The sequence below is a fragment of the Ascaphus truei genome, chromosome 15 (genome assembly GCF_040206685.1).
Source record: "Ascaphus truei isolate aAscTru1 chromosome 15, aAscTru1.hap1, whole genome shotgun sequence".
Lineage (NCBI taxonomy): Eukaryota > Metazoa > Chordata > Amphibia > Anura > Ascaphidae > Ascaphus > Ascaphus truei.
In genome coordinates, this window is record NC_134497.1 from 43,173,676 (window position 1) to 43,196,145 (window position 22,470).

Consider the following 22,470-nt stretch of genomic DNA (forward strand, 5'->3'; position numbering starts at 1 on the left):
ACGGGCAGTCCTTGAGATTAAGAAGAAACTGCACCAGAGAAACAGATTTTAATGAACAAGCAGAGGTTTTAACAATTAAGTTTAGGGAAAAAGGTTATAACCAAAAAATCATTGCTGATGCAGTCGAAAGAGCACGCAAGACGGATAGGCTGTCACTTATACAACATTCACATACAGTACAAATAACACACAAAAAAAAGAATGACGTAACAACCGACAAGTGTTTGTTACATAGTTACATACTGTAGTAGATGAGGTTGAAAAAAGACGTAGGTCCATCAAGTTCAACCTATGCTAAATTTAGACAACAGATACTTTATCCTATATCTATACTTACTTATTGATCCAGAGGAAGGCAAACAAAAAACCCCATTAAGGGGAAAAATTAATTCCTTCAATCGGATTAATCCCTGGATCAACATCCTTCCCATGTATACTTATTTGGTATTTCCCTGTATACCTTTTTCATCTAAAAAGATGTCCAACCTTTTTTTGAACAAATCTATTGTATCTGCCATCACAGTCTCCATGGGTAATGAATTCCACATTTTAACTGCCCTTACTGTAAAGAACCCTTTCCTTTGTTGCTGGTGAAATTTCCTTTCCTCCAACCTTAAGGGATGGCCACGAGTCCTTTGTACTGCCCGTGGGATGAATAGTTCTTTTGAAAGCTCCTTGTATTGTCCCTGAATATATTTGTATATAGTTATCATATCCCCTCTTAGACGCCTCTCTTCTAATGTAAATAAATCTAATTTAGCTAGTCTCTCCTCATAAGTTAGATTGTCCATCATCTTTATTAATTTGGTTGCTCTTCTCTGCACTCTCTCTAGTTCCATAATGTCTTGTTCATTACAAAACATAATAGGGCAGCACCAGAAATAGGGAAGATATTAGGAAGCACTGGCATATCCTCAGAAATGATGCAGTATTGAAGGAAAATGTAACAGAGATGCCAGATATTGTTTTAAAAAAAGCGAGGAATTTAAAAACATACTGGCACCAACTGCCCTCAGTAGGAAAAAAGAACCTACAAAAAATGATGTGAATGGCCCGGGTACATAGCATCCAAGTATCATCAATGATACATACAGATGTGGTCATGGGACTTGCCTGACATGTCCATATAGTATGAATAAAGAAAAGGTGTTCAAGTCTAGAGTCCCCAATGAGACCTTCACAGTTAAGGGACATATAAACTAAAACTCTAATTATGTGGTATATATGCTCACGTGTAAATGCGGCCTGCAAAACATTGGCCGCACAATGAGAACAATGAAGGAAAGATTCCTTGAAAAAAAGAGGAATATACTAAAAGGTTATCAAGGACATGGATTCTCACGACACTTTGCATATAAAACACAATAAAGACCCATCAGATTTGAAAAATGATGGGTTTAGAACAGATTAAACAAATCACACGAAGAGGGGATCGATTAGGAAATCTAAGAAAACAAGAGATTTATTGGATTTTCAAACTCCAAACACAGCATCCAGGAGGTTTGAATGAAGAGAGTTGGATCTAGCAGCATTCCAATAAGAAATGTAAGCAAGCAGATAACAAGATATAAACTATGGAAGAAAGATGATATTTTATTCTGTAGCTGCATCCCCTCCTCCCTTTTTTTATCTGATTCACATTCATTTATATTTTATTCATACAATTTTATATATATTTAAAAAAATATATATATCAGTATATTTTATAATATGCTTAGTATTCATTAAGAAATACATTTGAACTATTGTCGATTTGTAAATTTATTTTGCTTCCGTTCAAGATATATTCTAGCAACATTGTTAATTATTGATGTTGAAATGTGGAAGTCTATTGATTTTTCACATGCACACCATTTGACATACCGTATCCCTGACGATGCCACATTCACCTGGAGGAAACGCGTTGGATCTATTGGTGCAGCAGCAGCACTACAGGAGTTCAGCCGTTGCAGCAGTTTTACAGCCGGAAGGAGAACTGAGGATCAACAGCCAAGTAGATTGCCTCAGTGCCCGAGAGGAACCCCCACGTCCAGAGGTAGACGTCACTTCCGGTTACGTTACAGGACTACTGTGACGGTGAAGGGAGCAGAGAGGGAGCATTGCAGGGACACCTGTGGACAAGCAGGGGTAGCTGTGTGCTCTGTCAAGCCCAGACCCTGACAAACATCAACAAGAGACCAAGAACCAGTGGGCACAGAGGCACTGAAGGAGGCAGAAAGCAGTGATAATAAAGGTTCTCCGGCATCCAGGCTTGCAAGGACTCCAGCTGCTGGCATCCTGAATTTAACAACACTTATGTGAGTGATTTTTAAAGTATTTTGTTTCAATAAATGGCATTACATTTTTTTCTATATCTGTGCCCCATATGTTGTTTCTTTGTATTTGGAGTATGTAAAGGCGGCTGCATTGATGTCACTCACTGGGGACGTTAGTTTCTGTCTCTGTTCTCCACCTCAGTTTTCACAGGCCATACTAGGACATTTGGTCATGGCCGTATCACCACAACTCGCCCCAACACTGGCCACTTCGCCGCTAAGTTAAGTGCCTAACCCCCCAACCCTAAAACCCCTATATCCGTAGCCTTCTTACCCCAAAAAAACCCTACCTTAAGCCCTTACCCTAAAACCCTTTAAATGAACCCCATACCATTGGTCCCGGCGAAACAATTTAAATTCACAGCTAAGGGAGGCTACAGACCGCTTCAGCATAATGGGGAACGCACACTTTATTAGAAACAATAGCATGGAAATATAAAAAAATTATTAAGAACATTTTTCTTTAAATCAAACTACAATAAGAATGATACATATAACTTGCATTTAAAAAGTTATAACTTTTTATTCTTTTAAAATCTTCGTTTTATGCAACATAAACTAAAGTCACTTTTCATTGTGATTTAGCGTAACACAGATACACGTGTGCACTTGTATGTGAGCGTCTAAGTCGCTGGTTATCCCTTATCATGCCTAGCTTTAGTGAAAGGTCTCTTACCTTTGTGTGTCCTCTTGTGTGTGTCCAGGTTGGATAACCAACTAAATCCCTTCCCACATTCCCCAAATACATGCGGTCTCTCCCCTGTGTGTCGCCTCTTGTGTCTGGTCAAGCTGGAAGAGTTACTACATTCCTTCCCACATTCCCCACATACATGCGATCTCTCCCCTGTGTGTGTCCTTTTGTGTGTGTCCAGGCTGGATGACACACTAAATCCCTTCCCACATTCCCCACATACATGCGGTCTCTCCCCAGTGTGTGTCCTCTTGTGTAAGTATAGGCTGGATAACACACTAAATCCCTTCCCACACTCCCCACATACATGCGGTCTCTCCCCAGTGTGTGTCCTCTTGTGTATGTATAGGCTGGATAACACACTAAATCCCTTCCCACATTCTCCACAAACATGCGGTCTCTCCCCTGTGTGTGTCATCTTGTGCCTGTTCAGGCTGGATGACACACTAAATCCCTTCCCACATTCCCCACATACATGCGGTCTCTCCCCTGTGTGTGTCCTCTTATGTATGCTCAGGTGGGACAACTCACTAAATCCCTTCCCACATTCCCCACATACATGTGGTCTCTCCCCTGTGTGTGTCCTCTTGTGTACATTCAGGTGGGATGACACACTAAATCCCTTCCCACATTCCCCACATACATGCGGTCTCTCCCCTGTGTGTACCCTCTTGTGTGTGTTCAGATTGGATAACTGACTAAATCCCTTCCCACATTCCCCACATATATGCGGTCTCTCCCCTGTGTGTTCCCTCTTGTGTCTGATCAAGCTGGAATAGTTACTAAATTCCTTCCCACATTCCCCACATACATGCGGTCTCTCCCCTGTGTGTGTCCTCTTGTGTGTGTCCAGGTTGGATGACACACTAAATCCCTTCCCACATTCCCCACATACATGCGGTCTCTCCCCAGTGTGTGTCTTCAGGTGTATGTTCAGGCTGGATAACTGACTAAATCCCTTCCCACATTCTCCACAAACATGCGGTCTCTCCCCTGTGTGTGTCCTCTTGTGTGTGTTCAGGCTGGATAAGGAGCTGAATCCCTTTCCACATTCCCCACATACATGCGGTCTCTCCCCTGTATGTACCCTCTTGTGTGTGTTCAGATTGGATAACCGACTAAATCCCTTCCCACATTCCCCACATATATGCGGTCTCTCCCCTGTGTGTTCCCTCTTGTGTCTGATGAAGCTGGAATAGTTACTAAATTCCTTCCCACATTCCCCACATACATGCGGTCTCTCCCCTGTGTGTGTCCTCTTGTGTATGTTCAGGCTCGATAACCGACTAAATCTCTTTCCACATTCTCCACATACATGTGGTCTCTCCCCAGTGTGTGTCCTCTTATGTCTGTTCAGGCTGGATAAGTAGCTGAATCCCTTTCCACATTCCCCACATACATGCGGTGTCTCCCCTGTGTGTGTCCTCTTGTGTGTGTTCAGGTGGGATAACTGACTAAATCCCTTTCCACATTCCCCACATACATGCGGTCTCTCCCCAGTCTGTGTCCTCTTCTGTAGGTTCTGGTCTGATAACCAAGTCAGACTCTTCCCACTTTCGCCAAGATCTTTTCCTATGGCAGTTGTTAATACATATTTTTTGGAATGAGAAGCAGTTACAATGTTTATTAATTGCCTTGACTGGTTGAAAGATGCATTTTCTGTCATGTTTATTGGAATGTTTCAAGATTGTTCTGTCCTCATCTTTTCCATATACTCATTTGGGTGTTTGAACTTCAGATGTTTGAGGAGGTAATCCTGACTGCTAAAAGCAACCGTGAAGTGCTGGCATGGGTGGATTATTGGTGCTTGTCTTTGTACTAGACGAGATAAAAAAAGTCACTGTTACACAAACTGTCTTACAAAAGGTGATGGAGGAGAGGTAAGTTAGCATATCACAAAAAGTTCAGGATGAAAGTAAATTGTAGATGTACATTGTAAAAATGACGGATTTAGCACAACATGTGCAGCTTTAGGGCCGTGAGAATAGATGTAGTGGATCATACATTTTAAAGTGGATCATAATATTTAACGATTTAAAAAGAAATCTCACTAGCTGCAAAACACCAATTAAAGCGGCAGAAATCTTTTCAACTCCTTTGATAGATAGTAAGTCGATAGTTTCAGTTCTAAAGGTATAATTTAAAACTGTTTGTACAATGAGCAGAATACGTGTCTCATTAGAAGCTAAAATATCAGTCACCGGGTGTTCCCGTTCCCGCACCATGTACCAGGTCTCTAATAGTTATAGGATGACCCAACTTTCTGCTAAATCTCCATTGTTAAATCAGGAACCAAAAGTCCAATTATTGTATTTGACATCACAGATGTTATTCATACTTAATTAAGCTATACCAATATTATCCAGTGAATTCCAGAGATGTGTTAATTTTTTTAAACAGTACAATTGTTTAAAGGGTTTCTATTTTAGGGAACAAGGAGTCTGTACTTGTGTTACTGATTCTCCCCCATACAATACAAAAATTGCATTTTATAAAACACAATGATATAATATATATAACACGAAGAGAAATGCCTGTTACAGACTATGATCAATAAGTTGTACTAAAATCAGTGTAATAAACTATGATATAACAGCCACTGATGGTGCTTGGGACAAAATATATGGAAACACAAGAGAAAAAGAAAGTATCCCACAATAGTACTCAAGTATACAGAAAAGTAAACAAAGTGTATTAATGAACACTGTCACATACAAATCATGTATAACAATAGTTAAAACAGTCCCTAGAGTGCCACAGATAGGTGATACAAAAATCCCCCAAGCTAAGAGGACTGGAATATAAATGTCCTGCGTTGAAACAAACATACACAAATGTATCAGTACTTAGCTGTTGAGGAAATGAAGATACAGGCGGTCCTCATTTTACGACGTTTCGTTTTACAACGAACGGCTTATCCGACGCTAGTCAATACATCCCTATGGCCCGTTTTACGACGCCCGAACGGCTTATCCGACACTCTTACGACGCTTTGCAAAATTGCTACAATTGACCAATCAGAAGGCTGCAGGTTAGGGAAATCATTCTTAACTGTTTGTGTGAAGGTATAGTGGTGTATTTTAGGCCCTAACCATGTCTGATAAAAGCAAAAAGCAGAGTGCTGTTACTCCAAAAAGGATTAGAAAATCTATTACTTTGGAGACCAAACAAAACATAATAAAGCGCTCTGAGAAAGGAGACACGAACACAGAAATTGGATGTGCCTTGGATATACCTCGCACAACTATTGTGACAATAATAAAAGATAAGGCAAGAATCTTGGAACAGATCAAGGACTCAGCTCCTATGCAAGGTATAACAATAAGGCAACGTGTTGGGCATATTGCTGAGGTAGAAAAAACTCCTCATCATATGGCTGGAAGTTCAATCCCAGAGGCATGTGCTTATTAGTTTAGCCTTAATTCAGGCAAAGGCTTTGTGTCTTTATGAGGACATTAAGCACCAGCATGGAGAAGGGTCCACTGAGGAAACGTACACTGCAAGTAAGGGCTGGTTTATGCGTTTTAAAGAGAGGGCAAACTTGCATAACATTAAAGTGACCGGTTAAGCTGCTAGTGCTGATGAGGAGGCAGCTAAAACCTTCCCTGTTACATTGGCCAAAATTATAGAGGACGGTGGCTATTGCGCACGTCAAGTTTTCAATGTTGATGAGACTGAGCTCTACTGGAAGAAAATGCCCAGTAGAAGCTACATTGCAAAAGAGGAAAAATGTATGCCTGGTTTTAAAGTTGCAAAGGACAGGCTGACTCTTCTGCTTGGATCAAATGCTGCAGGTGATTTCAAGCTAAAACCTTTGCTTGTTTATCATACAGAAAACCCTAGGGCATTCAACGGTTATGCAAAGAGCACATGTGGGCGGACGCTCACAGAGGTATGCAAGGGAGACTCGTTATTGTGAAATTAAATAAGGCTTTTTATGGCGCCTGTTTCCTTAACATCAGGAAACCATCCAAACAAAGGGTTAAACAAAGCTTCTATTCACTTAGGAGTATTTCTAGTGAAATACTATGCAGTTCACAACTCCCTTAGATAAGCATGTCTCCCAGCCCCAAAACATATAGCATGAAATAAGCAGATATAAGAAGTCTCTTAAGACTTTCATTTTTATCTGTTCCATGGAGGGAAAATCTTCTCTGTTCCTGGTTCAACTCCCCTTTTTCCTCAGGGTGTCTCAGCATTCCGGTTTAGAAGTTTTCCCTGTGTCTTGAAAGCAGCTATGCTGTGTCTTCTGGCAGAGCTCAAGACAGGTTCTGAGAGTCAAAGACAATCTCTACTCTCTCTCCAAAGTTCAGCTCAGGTATGAGCTAAGGAGTCTCACTTCCTGTCTCAAAAGACAGGCTTTTGTAAGCCATCAGAAGAAACGTGTTGTATAGTGCTCTAAGAAACAACTGTAATGGCAAAGTAGAATATTGCTTGGAGTAAGGCAACTCTTGTATGATTAATGTCTATAAGGATGTAACCTGGTTTTGGAAATGATCCCACTCAGCACAGTAGTGAGGATAAATCATTTGCACCTGCCGGTGACCAGTAGAATAAACATACTATTTGCTTGAAGACATAAGGGGTTAAACTGGAACAGACTCACTTGAATGTAGTGCAGTAATCGTCCTGTTTGTAGATCCAGTAGCCCAGGGTTGAATGTGCCTCCGTCGGTGAGTAGACATCAGAGGAAAAAACGGGAAAAACGGAGCACCATGTCCAGCAATGAAAGAATAACAGCCATCAGGAAGCGTTCCCATAAACAAGCTAATTTAATGGATGCAGGTTAAATACAACACACACCAACGCGTTTCGGACTATAGATAGTCCTTTATCAAGGTGAATACACATATCACATACACAATACAATTTATACAGAACCTGGCATGGCGGGAACCAACCGCAAACACTCCCGGGTAGGTCACCTGACCAGTGACACACACTACCGGGAGGTGCAACATGAATACATGACCGTATCCGACGTAAACGTCATTGCGCAATCGGACCTGAGGTGCCTGATGTGAGCGTCCGTGAGGAACGCGCATTGCTGGCATACCACTCAGAGTCCAAGGAAAGAATAGCGCATGACGTAACCACGTCGAACGGCACGTGAATGCATCACAATGCATCATGTTGCTAAGCGACAGGCCCCCGTCAGTCAGGAAGATAAAAAACTTTATTTAAACTTACAAACAAATATTGTTAAAATCAGGAATGGAAATTAAAAACAATTAATTCACTAATTACCAAAGCAACCTCAAGTGTTGGGTATCTTTAAATCGTGACACATTTGTGCAATGTTAGTGAAGATTAGGAACAACTTAATCACATATTTATAAACAAATTAATAATAAAGATAATATGATAAACCTATTGTGCATTTTATATTGTACATGCAGTTGTTCTAAATCTTTTATAGAGAACAAAGAAACGGATACATTTAGTAACATTATTCAAAATTGACTGAAATTTTTTTTATATATATAAATCAAAATAAATTATTTATGAAATGTTTCTGAAATATTACTAACAGATGTTAAATAGGATACTTCGTGTTACTTAAATTAACAACAGTTGGGAGGTGAAGGCATATTTATTGCCGACGCCTAACAACTAGAGGCTCATTAAGTAGTGCACTCCTTGGCAATTAAAACTTAACATTTATTAACAAAATACATAAAATAGGTTCTTAACATATAGTGAATATAATTTTCTATAATTAATGTACTTATGCGGGAAGGAATGGAGAGATGGTAGATGGCCACGGTGTATAATAGAATATGCTATGCCTAAATACAATGGCAATAGCAACTGACACCAATTGGCCTTAATTGGGAATGAGTTACCCTGCTGTCAAAGCTCAAAAACGCCTTCCCTATATAAGTGTATTGTGCGTCATGTGGTGCAGCATACCGATCAAACCAACCTGTATTGACATAAATAGCCCAAAACAGTGTACTGCTAGTAGATATATTGTTTAAGCTAATAGATTGTAATTATCACTGTATGTGCAAATCAATAACAGGTTGGTGGTATGTGGATTGACTCTGCGCCCAATGACATACAACAAACACTAAACACAGATGATAAATCAGGAGGCTAGTAATTATAAAAAAACAGAATTTAGCTGCTACTAAACACTCTGCTTAATTGACTAAAGCAGTAAATTAATACTGTGGTCTATGGACATGCCGTCCAAATATAATCAGCACCGTCAGTACAAAATCCCTGCAAGATAGCTGCACACAGAGTACACTTGTTAAATCACAAATCAGTTCATAGGTGACTAAGTGAATCTGTATATCAGATACTGACAGGCTGGCTGAACTGATGATAAAAGTCAGTAAAAACGCTACTATGTGCAACTAAGTAAATACCAGCCACAGAACATACTGACACAATGAGTCACAGTGCAGAGACAGGCTGAAACCGAAACCACAGAGTGGAGAGAGGCTGCTAAGCCTGGATACGATCGCCGTTAAAATTGAGCAACAGAGGAGAACACGGATACAAAGTAACAATACTACCAGTCTCTCACAGTTCCCTCACGCTGACGTCACCACGACAAAAACGCCCTACGCGTTTCCCTCCTTGACGGAGATTCTTCAGGGGCTCATCAGTTGCACCCACCGTCATTCTAGACGTGTAAGGCACAATCAGATTACATTCACATTATAAATACAGCGAGCATTATATTTCTTTTTTGTCTATACTTCGTGTTACTGCCTTTGCAAGAACTTACAAATAGAGGTTTAGGATATTGGATGGCATAACAATCATGTATCAAAAAGAAGGGATCCTATATCCCAATCGGAATTCAAACCATTAGGGATACGTGTTTGTAGATTAAAGATCCAAAAGAGTTCCCTTCTATTAAGGATGTTTAATCTATTGCCTCCACTGATGGGGCACGGCACGTGTTCAATACCTAAAAATGACATGTTCTTCACGTCACCCATGTTACAGTTACTGAAATGGAGGGATACAGGATGGTTAATATCCTTTTTAATGATCAACCGAAGGTGTTCTAATATGCGCACCTTTAAACACCGAATAGTTCTTCCTACAGTACGTACTGTTTTCCACAGCCGCATTTTAACAAGTACACCACATGTGTGGTATCGCAATTGATAAAAGAATTTATGTGATATTTTTTACCTGTTTTATTTGAAAAAAATTCAGAATTAGCTGCCATATACTTGCACGCTTTGCATTTAGAACAAGCGTAACTACCCTTAGGTAAACTCCTTACAGGAACATTGGACGAGGAAAACAGACTAGGAGAAACATAATTAGCAATGGTTTTTGCTTTTCTAAAAACTAGTTTTGGTCCTTCCTCATAAATGGAGTGTAAAGTTGGATCTGCAGCTAACACTCCCCAATGCTTCTTCACTATTTCCCTAATCTGATTCGCTTGATTGTTATATTGAACAATGAAATAGGGGGAATTTGAGTGTGTTGTGGGTTGTTGAGATTTGTTGAATAAAACTGATCTATCTGTGTTAAGAACTTCAAAAAATGCTTTGTCTAAGTCCCTTCTATGGTAACCTCTGGCCTCAAACCGCTCCATCAGATCTTTGGATTGTATAAGGAATTCATCCTCATTGGTACATATTCTTCTTAATCTAATGAGCTGGCCTTTTGGTATTCCTTTAATTAAGGATTTGGGGTGGCAGCTGTCAGCCCACAAAAACGTATTACATGCATTTAATTTACGGTGGTACTAATATTTTTATTCATATCAATTGAAAGTGATAAATCTAGGCAGGGCAGACGTGAGGAACACGAGCTCCGTGCCTCAGTGCAAAAAAAAAGTGACATTATACAGCAAAAAAGCCCACAAAACAACCCCCCTAAACAGGATATAAGTCGGAGCAGAGCAGGTGACCCAACCAGGAGAATAAGAGCCTTGAAAAGCAGGGGTAGGTGATTATACTCTGCAGGGAGAGCCGGGCCCGCCAAAACAACATGGCGCCGTTCCGCGCTTGAAACCGAGGGAGCAGAGACTGCAGAGACCCGCTGGTAATCGCGGGCTATTATTTGCCCCTCCTGCCGGGCCTCCGGCAATCAGCACCACTGGAGCATTCCGACCTAACTCCCATCTGAGGGTTGAGACGGTCGGTGGGACATGCGGTAGTGCAGGGCTCTGGTTCCGCTGTGTGGCATCTAAATTGGCTGCCATTGCCCTGTGACAGAAAGGAAGCTGCGCACTGGGCTTGCCATCGCCCCTGCCGGCGGGTCCATCTGAACTTGCCTTCCTGCACCCCCCTCCCACCTTCCTGCACCCCCTCCCACCTTCCTGCACCCCCCTCCCACCTTCCTGCACCCCCCTCCCACCTTCCTGCACCCCCCTCCCACCTTCCTGCACCCCCCTCCAACCTTCCTGCACCCCCTCCTACCTTCCTGCACCCCCCTCCTACCTTCCTGCACCCCCCTCCACCCCAGCTGTGAGGAGGGAGACTGAGCTGAGCTGCTGTCTTGCTCCGTGCATCCAGCCGGATCCAAAATGGCCGCCATCCTTCTGCATTAAAGGTACAGCTTCCCCAGGAAAATAATTAAATAAACACAAAAAATAAAAAAACAGCCTGATACCTTACCAAGGTGCTGCTGTAGCATAATTGCAACACTCAAAAGTAGCTATACATGCCTTTGCCACCAGATAATGTCCACATAACGCCTGTATATCAAATTGCAGTTTTATTAAAGTGGCTCGCATACAAACAATTGACACCGCAGTCCATGGCAAAATTTAATGACTTTGCCCCATTAAAAATGTTCTGAAGGGGAGGGGGCGCATGCGCGAAGGCTAAGGGAATGGATGCGTGAGTGGAGAGCTCCTTCCCCTTCGACATATTAACAGCTAATAAAGCGCAATAAAACCAGTGGAAACACTTTAAAAGTAGATATCTACAAATCAGAAACTAGGCAAACCAAACCAAAATCGGGCAAAGCCACGGCCGTACTCACGACTTATTTCAATAAGTCTGATCTGGTGCGCACACAGATAGTGGGACCCTCACCGCCGCGTGTAGGATCAGAGTCGGATGAAGATTTAAATATGGAGGAACGATCGGAACCCCGGAACACAGAGGCGAGGACCCGAAAAATCATGAGAGAATTCTGTAATGAACTTAAAGCATATATGCACACAGAACTCTCTGACCTCCGCAGGGACATTAACGGAATTGGCGCCAGAACGGACGAGATAGAAACGCGGCTGGATGCTACCATAAAATCAGTCCGCAAAAACGAGAAAACTACATCCAACCTACAGGCACAAATGAATGAACTTGCCAATAACCAAGAAGATGCGGAGAACCGGGACCGCCGGAATAACATCAGGGTGAGGGGGGTCCCTGAAGAAATTGCAGACCCTGAGGAGTTCATTACAAAATGGCTGACGAGCCTGTTCCCAGATAGGCCAGAGGCAGATCTTCACCTAGATAGGTGTCATCGGGCCCTCAGGTCAAAACCTCAGCCAAATGACCCCCCAAGGGACATTATTGCACGCCTGCATTTATTCAGAATAAAGGAGGCAGTGTGCCAAATTGCTAGAGCCACTGGCTCTGTGGAGTTTGAGGGGATCAAGCTCCTGATTTTTCAGGACCTTTCGCCAACCAGCCTGCTCAAACGTAAGACTCTTACCCCGGTTACCAGGCTCCTGAGAGACAAGGGCATTAGGTACCGTTGGGTCTTTCCCTTCGGTCTCCTGGTCCTAAAGAATGGCACAGCACATACCCTGCGTAACCCAGAAGACCAAGACCGGTTCCTGCTGAAGCTGGGCCTAAAAGAAAAAATCACTGACCTGAACGATGCAGAAGCGTCCTCCCCCGAGCCGGGCTGGAACAAAGTGACACGCCAGCGCAGCAAATCGCAGGATAAGTCCCTTAATTGATGTCCGTCAAAGACCAATTAAGCCTTAAAAGGGCAACACCACCGGACTGTGCGTTTGTTCGCGAAAGTTAACAATAAAGTTGGGTTCTTCAATCTTCTGGCTCAGAACGGCGGCCATCTTGGTGTCCTCGTGGGACAACTCTACACAGCACAACATACGGCGGCCATCTTGGTGTTCCTGTCAGCACTACAGCACGGAGCGGAACAGACGTGGATGGCTCCCTCCGCTCCCGGCGCAGAGCCCGATTGGTGGGACCTACCACCACAAGTAACGTGGCCGCCCCTTGCCTCCTTCTCCCGTCTGCGCGCCCCGCTACCCCCGCCCTGCAAAGAGCTGTGCCCGACGACGCAGAATGACACCGGCGCAGGGGTGCGCGGCGGGGGCCGGCCCCAGAGAACGAGGGGGGACTCCCGCTGTCCTCTGCGGGGATGTGGACACTGACGAGTTCATAATCTAAGTGATCGCATTGTTATTTCTTGGGGGTTGGGGGGGGGGGAGAGGGGTTGGGGGGCGGTTAGGTAATCTACGAGAGGGTTAGGGGGGGAGAGGTACCTCACCAGATAGATTCACCAATAGATCTAGGAGAGAGGCATAGGATAGTGACATCCTCATGTCCACATATTATTATACTAGTTATATATTGGGCGCAAACAGATCGAGACAACCGGAAGAGAGAGACAGTGATGCATACCCTAGGGTCTACCCTCCCTCCTGTTGACACCCACCCTGTTAATGTATGCTTACGTGGTTCACCACCGGGGCCCCCGTAGCCTAAATCTCCCCACATATTAGCTGAGTAGTCAACAAGATGGCGTCACTGCAGCCAAGAAAGTTAATAATAGTTTACCCAACTAATCCAAGGTTTCCCCTATCCCAAACAGAGTGGTTAAAAGTTTACTCATTTCAATGTTAAAAAGTACACAGTTTGCACTGGTTATTTTTCTTAAAAGAGTCGAAGGGGGGGAATCCTCCTTCCCTAGCTACCGCTATGTGGCCGACAAGGTATGCCCTGACTAACTACAGGACATACCACAAAGTCCTTCAGGAGGAGCATGCCCAGAATAGCTTGGGCAGCTGTACAATGAGTGCAGATAATTGTTTACAATTTGCTCTCCCAAAGGCAAGAGATCCACAGAGGTCTGTGACCTTAATTGGATCTCCGCAGTTGTTTTTGTTGTTGTTTTTTGTCTCCTTTCCTCCCCCCTTCCTTCCCGCTGGATTGCCGCGATGCCCGCCTTGTGTTGATGCCCATGCCAGAGACTTCTCCAAACCAAAGACGTTGGATGTGAAGGTACAAGGCACCACACCACACCCCACACATATCACTTATACTTGTTCTCCAAATCACCTCGTCATGGGGTTGATTATCTTGTCCCACAATGTGAAAGGCCTGAACAGCCCGAATAAGAGAAAGGTAGCGTGCGCAGATTATCAAAGAAGGCAGGCTGATATTATTCTAGTCCAAGAAACACACTTTAGCGCTAAGAGTACACCGAAATACCTTGACAAGCACTTCAGGCAATTCTATACCTCATCCTCTACCAAAAAAAAGCAAGGGGTAGCAATCATCTTTCATAATAAGTGCCCATTCCAAATGGAGAAAACTTTCAAAGACAAGGAGGGCAGATACCTAATCTTGATAGGTTCTATCAATGGCCAAATACTTACATTAGCAACGTTATATGCTCCCAATAGTCAGGACCCACAATTTTTCACAACCTTCTTCAATAAGCTACATACAGTCGCCCAAGGACCACTAGTCGTAGCGGGTGACTTCAACATCGCTCTTAATCCTAAACTTGATAGATCGGGTCCAGCACAGCGTTATCCCAAGGCTATACCAAATGCCCTGCGTATGGGTTTAAAAAAGAATCACCTATTAGATATATGGCGGGAACAGCACCCTCATGATAGGGACTACACCTTCTTTTCACACCCACACTCAACATATAGCAGAATCGACTACTTCTTTATCTCTAGCAGACTGGTTCCAAAGATCTCCCATACTGGGATCCATATTTCATGGTCAGATCACGCATCTATAGAGCTGAGATGCACACAATTAACTCTAGATAGACCGGGAATCCCTCCTGAAAGACCCAGGATTCTCTCAATTAATTGCAGAAGAAATAAAGCAATATTTTGAGAACAACACAGGCTCGGTGGACTCTCAGCTTTCCCTATGGGAGGCCCATAAGGCGACCCTGAGAGGGGTCCTCATTGGCTTAGCCTCCAGAAAGAAAAAAATAAGAACGGCCAAGATCCGATTATTACAATCTAAATTAAAGCAGCTTTCAGATGATCATAAACAAACCAACAACCCCAGTATCCTTAAAAAACTGAAAGATGTAAAAATCGAGCTCAATCTGTTGTTAACCTCCCAGGCTGACACTTCATTGAATTGGTCAAAGAGGATGTTTTTTGATAAAGCGAACAAGCCAGATACTATGCTTGAGAACAAATTAAGATACAAAACTCCAAACTATAACATCCAAGCTATTAGGAATAAATCAGGCGTCATTTCAGGTAACCCTAAAGTCATTGTAGAAGAATTCAAAATGTACTACGAAAATCTCTATAATGGAGATAAAATAGCGCATAATCCTCAAACAGATAGAGCACGGGGAAATTTTCTCGCCAACTCTAACCTAACGAAATTGATGGCAGAGGAGAGAGAGGTCTTGGGCAGAGATTTTACTTTAGAAGAGATTTCCCTAGTCATTAGTAACCTGAAGGTGTCAAAGGCACCAGGGCCAGACGGCTTTTCAGGCTTATATTATAAAAAATATAGTGAAATATTAGCCCCCTACCTGCTCAAAGTATTCAACACAGTTCTGGCGGGCAGCCCCTTCCCCGAACATATGCTCCAAGCGTCGATATCAATAATCCATAAACCAGGAAAAGATCCCCTAGATTGTAAGAGTTATAGGCCCATCTCACTCATCAATACAGATATCAAAATATATGCTAAATTAATTGCCAACCGTTTAAGTCAGATCCTACCTAGACTAATACACCCAGATCAGGTCGGCTTTGTTAAAGATAGACAAGCGGCCGATAACATCCGACGAATCATCGATCTGTTAGAAATAGCCAATTCCAACAAAGTAAAAGTTATGGTGTTAAGTCTAGATGCCGAAAAGGCGTTTGATAGGATCGACTGGGCATATTTGAAAGATACGCTTGGAGCATTTGGATTCGATAGTCACTTAATCACAGCCATAATGGCACTCTACGCAGGCCCAACAGCTAGAGTTATTCACCAAGGGTTCCCCTCGGATCCCTTCAAGATCAGAAGTGGAACAAGACAGGGTTGCCCCTTATCCCCCCTGCTCTTTGCCATGTGTATGGAGCCCCTCGCGGCCCAAGTAAGGGATAACCCGGATATTTCAGGGATTGAAATCGAAACTCAAATTCACAAAATGGCCCTATATGCGGACGATGTCCTTATGATTTTATCCAAGCCCCTCACCTCTCTCCCCAATCTCATCAGCTTGCTGGACAAATTTAACAAAATATCAGGGTTCAAGATCAACCAAACGAAATCAGAGGCCTTAAACATCACGATCCCGAAAGCTGAAGAAAAGCTTATATCACTTAATTTTAACTTCTGGTGGCAAAACAAAGCGATCAAATATCTAGGGGTCTTTATTCCCCGTACTTACCGGGAATTATACAAAGCTAACTACCCCAAGCTCATTCGAACTCCGAGAGAAGATTTAAGGCGCTGGTCAAAATTTAATATATCATGGATAGGCAAAATATACAGTATAAAGATGAATCTACTCCCACGCATTCTGTACCTTTTCCAAACACTCCCAGTCCCCCTGAATATGACAGAAATTAGCAAGTTACAAGCCACCTTATCCAAATTTATATGGGGGGGTAAGAAGGCACGAATTAACAAACAAACATTACTGAAACAACCGACAGAAGGTGGCCTGGCAGTACCTTGCTTGGTATCATAATACAGAGCGGCCCAATTCTGTCAAATCTCTCAATGGCAGATAAACCCCGATTCGAAAAGGTGGGTAGCAGTCGAGAGCACGGCCTGCTCCCATTGGAGCTGAGCCACCTGATGTGGACCCCAAAAATAGCGAGATTAAAAGCTATACAACAGCCGCTATCCTCAATGACCAATTCACTAGCAATCTGGGATGCTGTAAAACTCAAATGTGGCCTTACCACCAAAAATACATTGATGACGCCCCTATGGGGGAATCCACACTTTGCTCCAGGTCTAGATAGTGCAAACTTTATAATATGGAAACACAATCATATCTCAAGACTTAAAGATCTGGACGGAGGAAACAAAATTATAACATTTGACCAAATTAGAACAGATAAAAAGATCCCGCACTCCGAATTTTTTAGGTACCTCCAGATCAGAGCATTTTATAACAAAACTAGCCCACATCCCCCATTGACAATATTTGAAAAGCTCTGTCTCAAAGAGACAACAACTAAGGGACTCACATCGCAGTTGTATAGAGAAGTGGTCGGTTCAGCTGCCAAAGTCACGCAAAAATTAGGATACATGTTAAAATGGGAAGCAGATCTCGGTGAGACTATAGATGAAGATTCATGGACTCAGATAGCATAGCTCAATATGTACAACATTGAAGGAGAACGCATATAAAGTCCTGATGAGGTGGTATCTGACCCCACTCAAATTATCGAAATTTTCCAAAGGGATCTCCCCACTGTGCCCTCGACAATGCGGAGAACCGGCGGATCTGTTACATATGCTGTGGTCCTGCCCTCGACTGGCCCCGTTATGGCATACAATCAGAGATTGGCTTGAGAGGATTTTGGGCCTCAAAATTCCATTCGACCCAGGGCTCTTCTTATTGGGTAGAGCCCATAGGGGAATCTCAAAAGCAGACCTTAAACTTATTGCTCACTTTGCAACAGCAGCGAGGTGCGAGATCGCAGCTATATGGAAGCAACGTGAAATTCCTTCAATTTCCAAGATTCGAAACAAAATTTGGTTCGTCTGCCAGATGGAGAAGTTAACAAGTTTAGTTAACGACTCTGGCGATAATTTTCTAAAAGTCTGGTCACCATGGTTGGCACAGACAGACATCCCAGGGGTAGTAAGATCCACAATATTGCTTTGATAATATTAAAATGCGTTCTCCTGTAATGCAGTAACAGACAGGAGTTCCGGAAAGGCTCAATCACATACAAAACCCACAGGATCCAGCGGAGAATAGTTACATCCTAGGCAATTATTGATAGCAGAACGACCCCGAAGACTCGGTATGGTATCGTGGCAGTCCGGCATTCCCCCCCGCCCCTCCCCCCCATCCCCTCCTCCTCCCTACCGTCCCCTTTTCTCTTTAGTTATTTATTATTTTTAATATTCACGGTCAAAATGCTACTGTAATTGAATGTACCACAGTCGTTATACAGATCAGATCTTGAAAATGCATGACACAATTTTGATCCGGCAATGTATTATGGCTGTAACATACTTGTAAAACCAATAAAAATGACAAGTTAAAAAAAAAAAAGAAAGTGATAAATCTAAGAAGTGAATGTGATGAAAATCGTGATTGACAGTGAATTTTAAATTAAATTAATTGTTATTAAGATAATTAGTGAACAAAATAAGTGAGTGCTCATCCCCATTCCAAACAAAAATAAGGTCGTCAATATAACGCCTGTAAAAAGTGATAAAGTGTCTATAGGGATTTTTATCTCCAAACACGTGGACCGACTCCCACCAACCTAAAAATAGGTTGGCATAGGAGGGGGCAAAACTCGTGCCCATAGCGGTACCACGTGTCTGGAGATAAAAACTCCCATCAAACATAAAATAATTGTGTGTTAGTAAAAACCGAATTGCATTTAAAATAAAAGTGCTTTGTGCTGGTGAGAGATCTGATTGTTGCAAATAAAATCTGACAGCTGCCAACCCGTGCTCATGCATTATGACTGTGTACAAGGAAGTAATATCCATAGTAAGCCAAATAAAATTTGTTTCCCATCTAATGGAGTCCAATTGGGCCATTAGGTCACCGCTGTCCTTAATGTATGAAGGCAATCCCTGAACAATTGACTGCAAAAAATGATTAACATATCTTGAAACACCATCTCCCAAAGATCCAATACTAGAGACAATTGGCCTCCCAGGTGGGGAGAGAAACATCTTATGGATCTTTGGGAGATGGTGGAAGATGGGGATAACAGGATAGGGACGAAATAGGAATTCCAACTCCTTGGCATCCAAGGCACCCAATAAAGAACCTTCCTCAAGAAGAGTTCTCAATTCCTTAATAAAGGTTGTAGTTGGATCGCCTCTAAGTAATACATAGGAGGAGTGATCATTCAATTGACGCAGTGCCTCAGTTTTATAATCAGTTTGATTAAGCACAACAATTGCTCCCCCCTTGTCCGCGCCTTTGATCACCAAGGATTTGTTTGCCTTCAAAGCATTTAATGCCACTCTTTCTCCCTATGTAAGTTTGTCTAATCTTTGATGTAACGGCATAATGGAAAAAGTATAGCCCCTAGCCAGAAAAAACAGATCACGTTCCATTAACTGTTCAAATGTTGTGAGACAATGACCCTTCATGTGTAAGGGATAGAAAACAGATTTATTCCTAAGGCCTGAGGACCGTCTGCCTAATTTGAAAAATTTCCAGTCAATTTTGAATAATGTTACTAAATGTATCCGTTTCTTTGTTCTCTATAGAAGATTTAGAACAACTGCATGTACAATATAAAATGCACAATAGGTTTATCATATTATCTTTATTACTAATTTGTTTATAAATATGTGATTAAGTTGTTCCTAATCTTCACTAACATTGCACAAATGTGTCACGATTTAAAGATACCCAACACTTGAGGTTGCTTTGGTAATTAGTGAATTAGTTGTTTTTAATTTCCATTCCTGATTTTAACAATATTTGTTTGTAAGTTTAAATAAAGTTTTTTATCCTCCTGACTGACGGGGGCCTGTCGCTTAGCAACATGATGCATTGTGATGCCTTCACGTGCTGTTCGACGTGGTTACGTCATGCGCTATTCTTTCCTTGGACTCTGAGTAGTATGCCAGCAATGCGCGTTCCTCACGGACGCTCACATCAGGCACCTCAGGTCCGATTGTGCAATGACGTTTACGTCGGATACGGTCATGTATTCATTTTGCACCTCCCGGTAGTGTGTGTCACTGGTCAGGTGACCTGCCCAGAAGTGTTTGCGGTTGGTTCCCGCCATGCCAGGTTCTGTATAAATTGTATTGTGTATGTGATATGTGTATTCACCTTGATAAAGGACTATCTATAGTCCGAAACGCATTGGTGTGTGTTGTATTTAACCTGCATCCATTAAATTAGCTTGTTTATGGGAACGCTTCCTGATGGCTGTTATTCTTTCATTGCTGGACATGGTGCTCCGTTTTTCCCTCTTTTGTAAGCTATCAGGCAGGTGGTGTTTGTTAATTGACTACCAGCAGTTAACCACCACACTGCTGGATTAGAGGCACATTACTTGAACAGGGATAACTCCCCTGTTACATACCTCCACTGTTTGTGGGAAGCTCGGGCTTGCCTCGGCCAAAGCCCATCCTTCCACTCTCATTCTAGATATCTCTGTGACTTGAATGAGAGTGGATGCAAGAAGAGAACCCTCAGTCCTGCTGGGATTGAAGACCTTTCTCCAGTTTATTCGTGTCTCCTCCTGAAGGTGCTTGAGATCAGCACCCCTCAGTCGCTCGAGGAGGACTTTTTCTAAGTATAGTCTTTTTTTTCCGTGCGCGGTTATGAGATTTCCCTCGCGTCGGGTGCTCGTCTTATTGTAGGCATACTGTGTGGCAGCAGTTGCAGAGCGTTTAATAATAGCCCTTTGAGTTTTCCGCTCTTGAAGCTGTCTCTCTGCCCTTTCCCACTCAATGGGGATGCTAGTTCAGCCTCTTTGGGGTTAAGTTGCAATTCCACACCCAGTTCCAGAGAATGTCCCATCTTTTCAGCTTCATCAGCTAAGGATTCTTCTGGTTTTATTCAGCACGTGTACCTTCTTTTGTTGCCTGTTGGGTGGCTGAAGATTTTGCTAGTGCTTGTTTAGGTGGTTCAAATTTTGCAACCTTGTCTATCAGATGAGCGGTATTCCCAGCTCTCACTGTACCCTTGTCTTCATGGGTTTTTGTGGCTGTGGGATACTGACGCTTAGTCAGGGTCAATACTTGTCCTTGTAGGACTGTAATCTCATCCGCGAGAGATCCCTGTTTTTGAGTACATCTTGCAAGTCTCTTCTCAGGGAATTTATCTGCATGCTTTGCTTTCTCTGAACTTTTTCCACATTTTTATTGCATTGTGAAGCACTATGAATTTCTTTGCTCGGGCCACAGTTACTTGTTTTAGTTTCTGGACCTTCTTGTGCTCCCTTTTGTGCCGGGTCACCTGGGTTCTAAGCTTGGCCTCTAGCGATGCTTTGGTGACGCTCAGGGTAGCCTTCAGTTTCTCATGCTGCTTTGCGGGGACGTACTTGGTCATCAGACGTTCCTGCAGCACTTGAATTTCTTTAACAGCCTGCAGATTGTCTTCCTGCAGAGTTCGCTGCTTCTCCTCGGCCTTCTCGAGGTGTGTACGCAGACCTTGCAGTTGGTTCTGCAGTCGGTGCTTTGCTTCAAACTTCTCACCTTCCAAAAGTCCATTTATTTCTTTAAGCTCGTGCAGCTTTTCATTTTTTTCCTTGACGTCGTTTGTCAAATGAAAATTTTCTTCTTTGAGTTTTAATTTTTTTCTTTGTAATCTTAAATGTTCTCCTTTTTCAGTCTCTGTACTATTCAGGGCCTCTTTGCAGTCCTCCTTCCATTTACGCACATCTGCTTTGAGAATGACAGTCTCCTGGCGTGAGACATCCTTCTCTAGGTTGAGGGTCTGAAGCTCCTTCTGGGAGACTTGGAGATTTGTTTTAAGATTGACAATCGTTTCTTTAGAAATGTCCAGCTCCTCAGTGAGACTGTGTAGTTCCTTTCTGGAAACTTCCAGGTCTGTGCGGCAGCTGTTGGTCTCATGATGTGAGGCATCCAGTGCTCTGCGGAGTGTCTGAATCTCTTTCTGAGATACGTCCACCTCTATCCGGACACTCTTGACCTCCTGTTGTGAGGCATTCAGCTCTATGCGAAGCGTGTGAACCTCTTGCTGGAAGACGGTCATCTGCTTCAGTGCCTCCTCATACTTCCGCTTTAGCGTAGCCACCATTTTATCAGATTGGCTCTGCTTTTCATCCATGGCGGAAATAGTAGCATTTGCAGTATCTAGCTCAGTCTTGAGATCGTCCAATTCTGTCCTGGCTAATGAGTACATTGCGAGCACATATTCCTGTAGCTTCACGTTATTTTTCTGTAGCTCTGTGTAACCATCTTCCTTTTGTTTCAATTGTTCACGGAGCATATCACAATCATGCCTGGCATTTTTCAGGGCATCTTCAGGGTTGGTCAAGGGATCGTCACTCACTGGTTCCGGCTCCACTTCCCTGGGATGGTTGGTTGAGGGTTCCTCACTGTTGGCACCGGACAGACACTTCTTTGGGGTACACGACTTCTGCCTTGGGCCCTC

The 22,470-nt window shown here is 42.9% G+C and overlaps 1 protein-coding gene across 6 annotated transcripts in view; it reads right to left on the bottom strand.

Annotated features, from left to right (window-relative positions):
- Window positions 1–2,698: 2,698 nt before the first annotated feature.
- The window catches only part of LOC142466875 (uncharacterized), a 58,340-nt gene continuing 38,568 nt past the window's right edge, over window positions 2,699–22,470 (bottom strand). For all 6 annotated transcript variants that reach the window (XM_075572432.1, XM_075572436.1, XM_075572430.1 and 3 more), the window contains one exon: window positions 2,699–4,824. In XM_075572432.1, the coding sequence (XP_075428547.1) occupies window positions 2,951–4,672 (1,722 nt within the window). In that variant the 5' untranslated portion in view covers window positions 4,673–4,824 and the 3' untranslated portion in view covers window positions 2,699–2,950. The remainder of the gene's footprint in view (window positions 4,825–22,470) is intronic.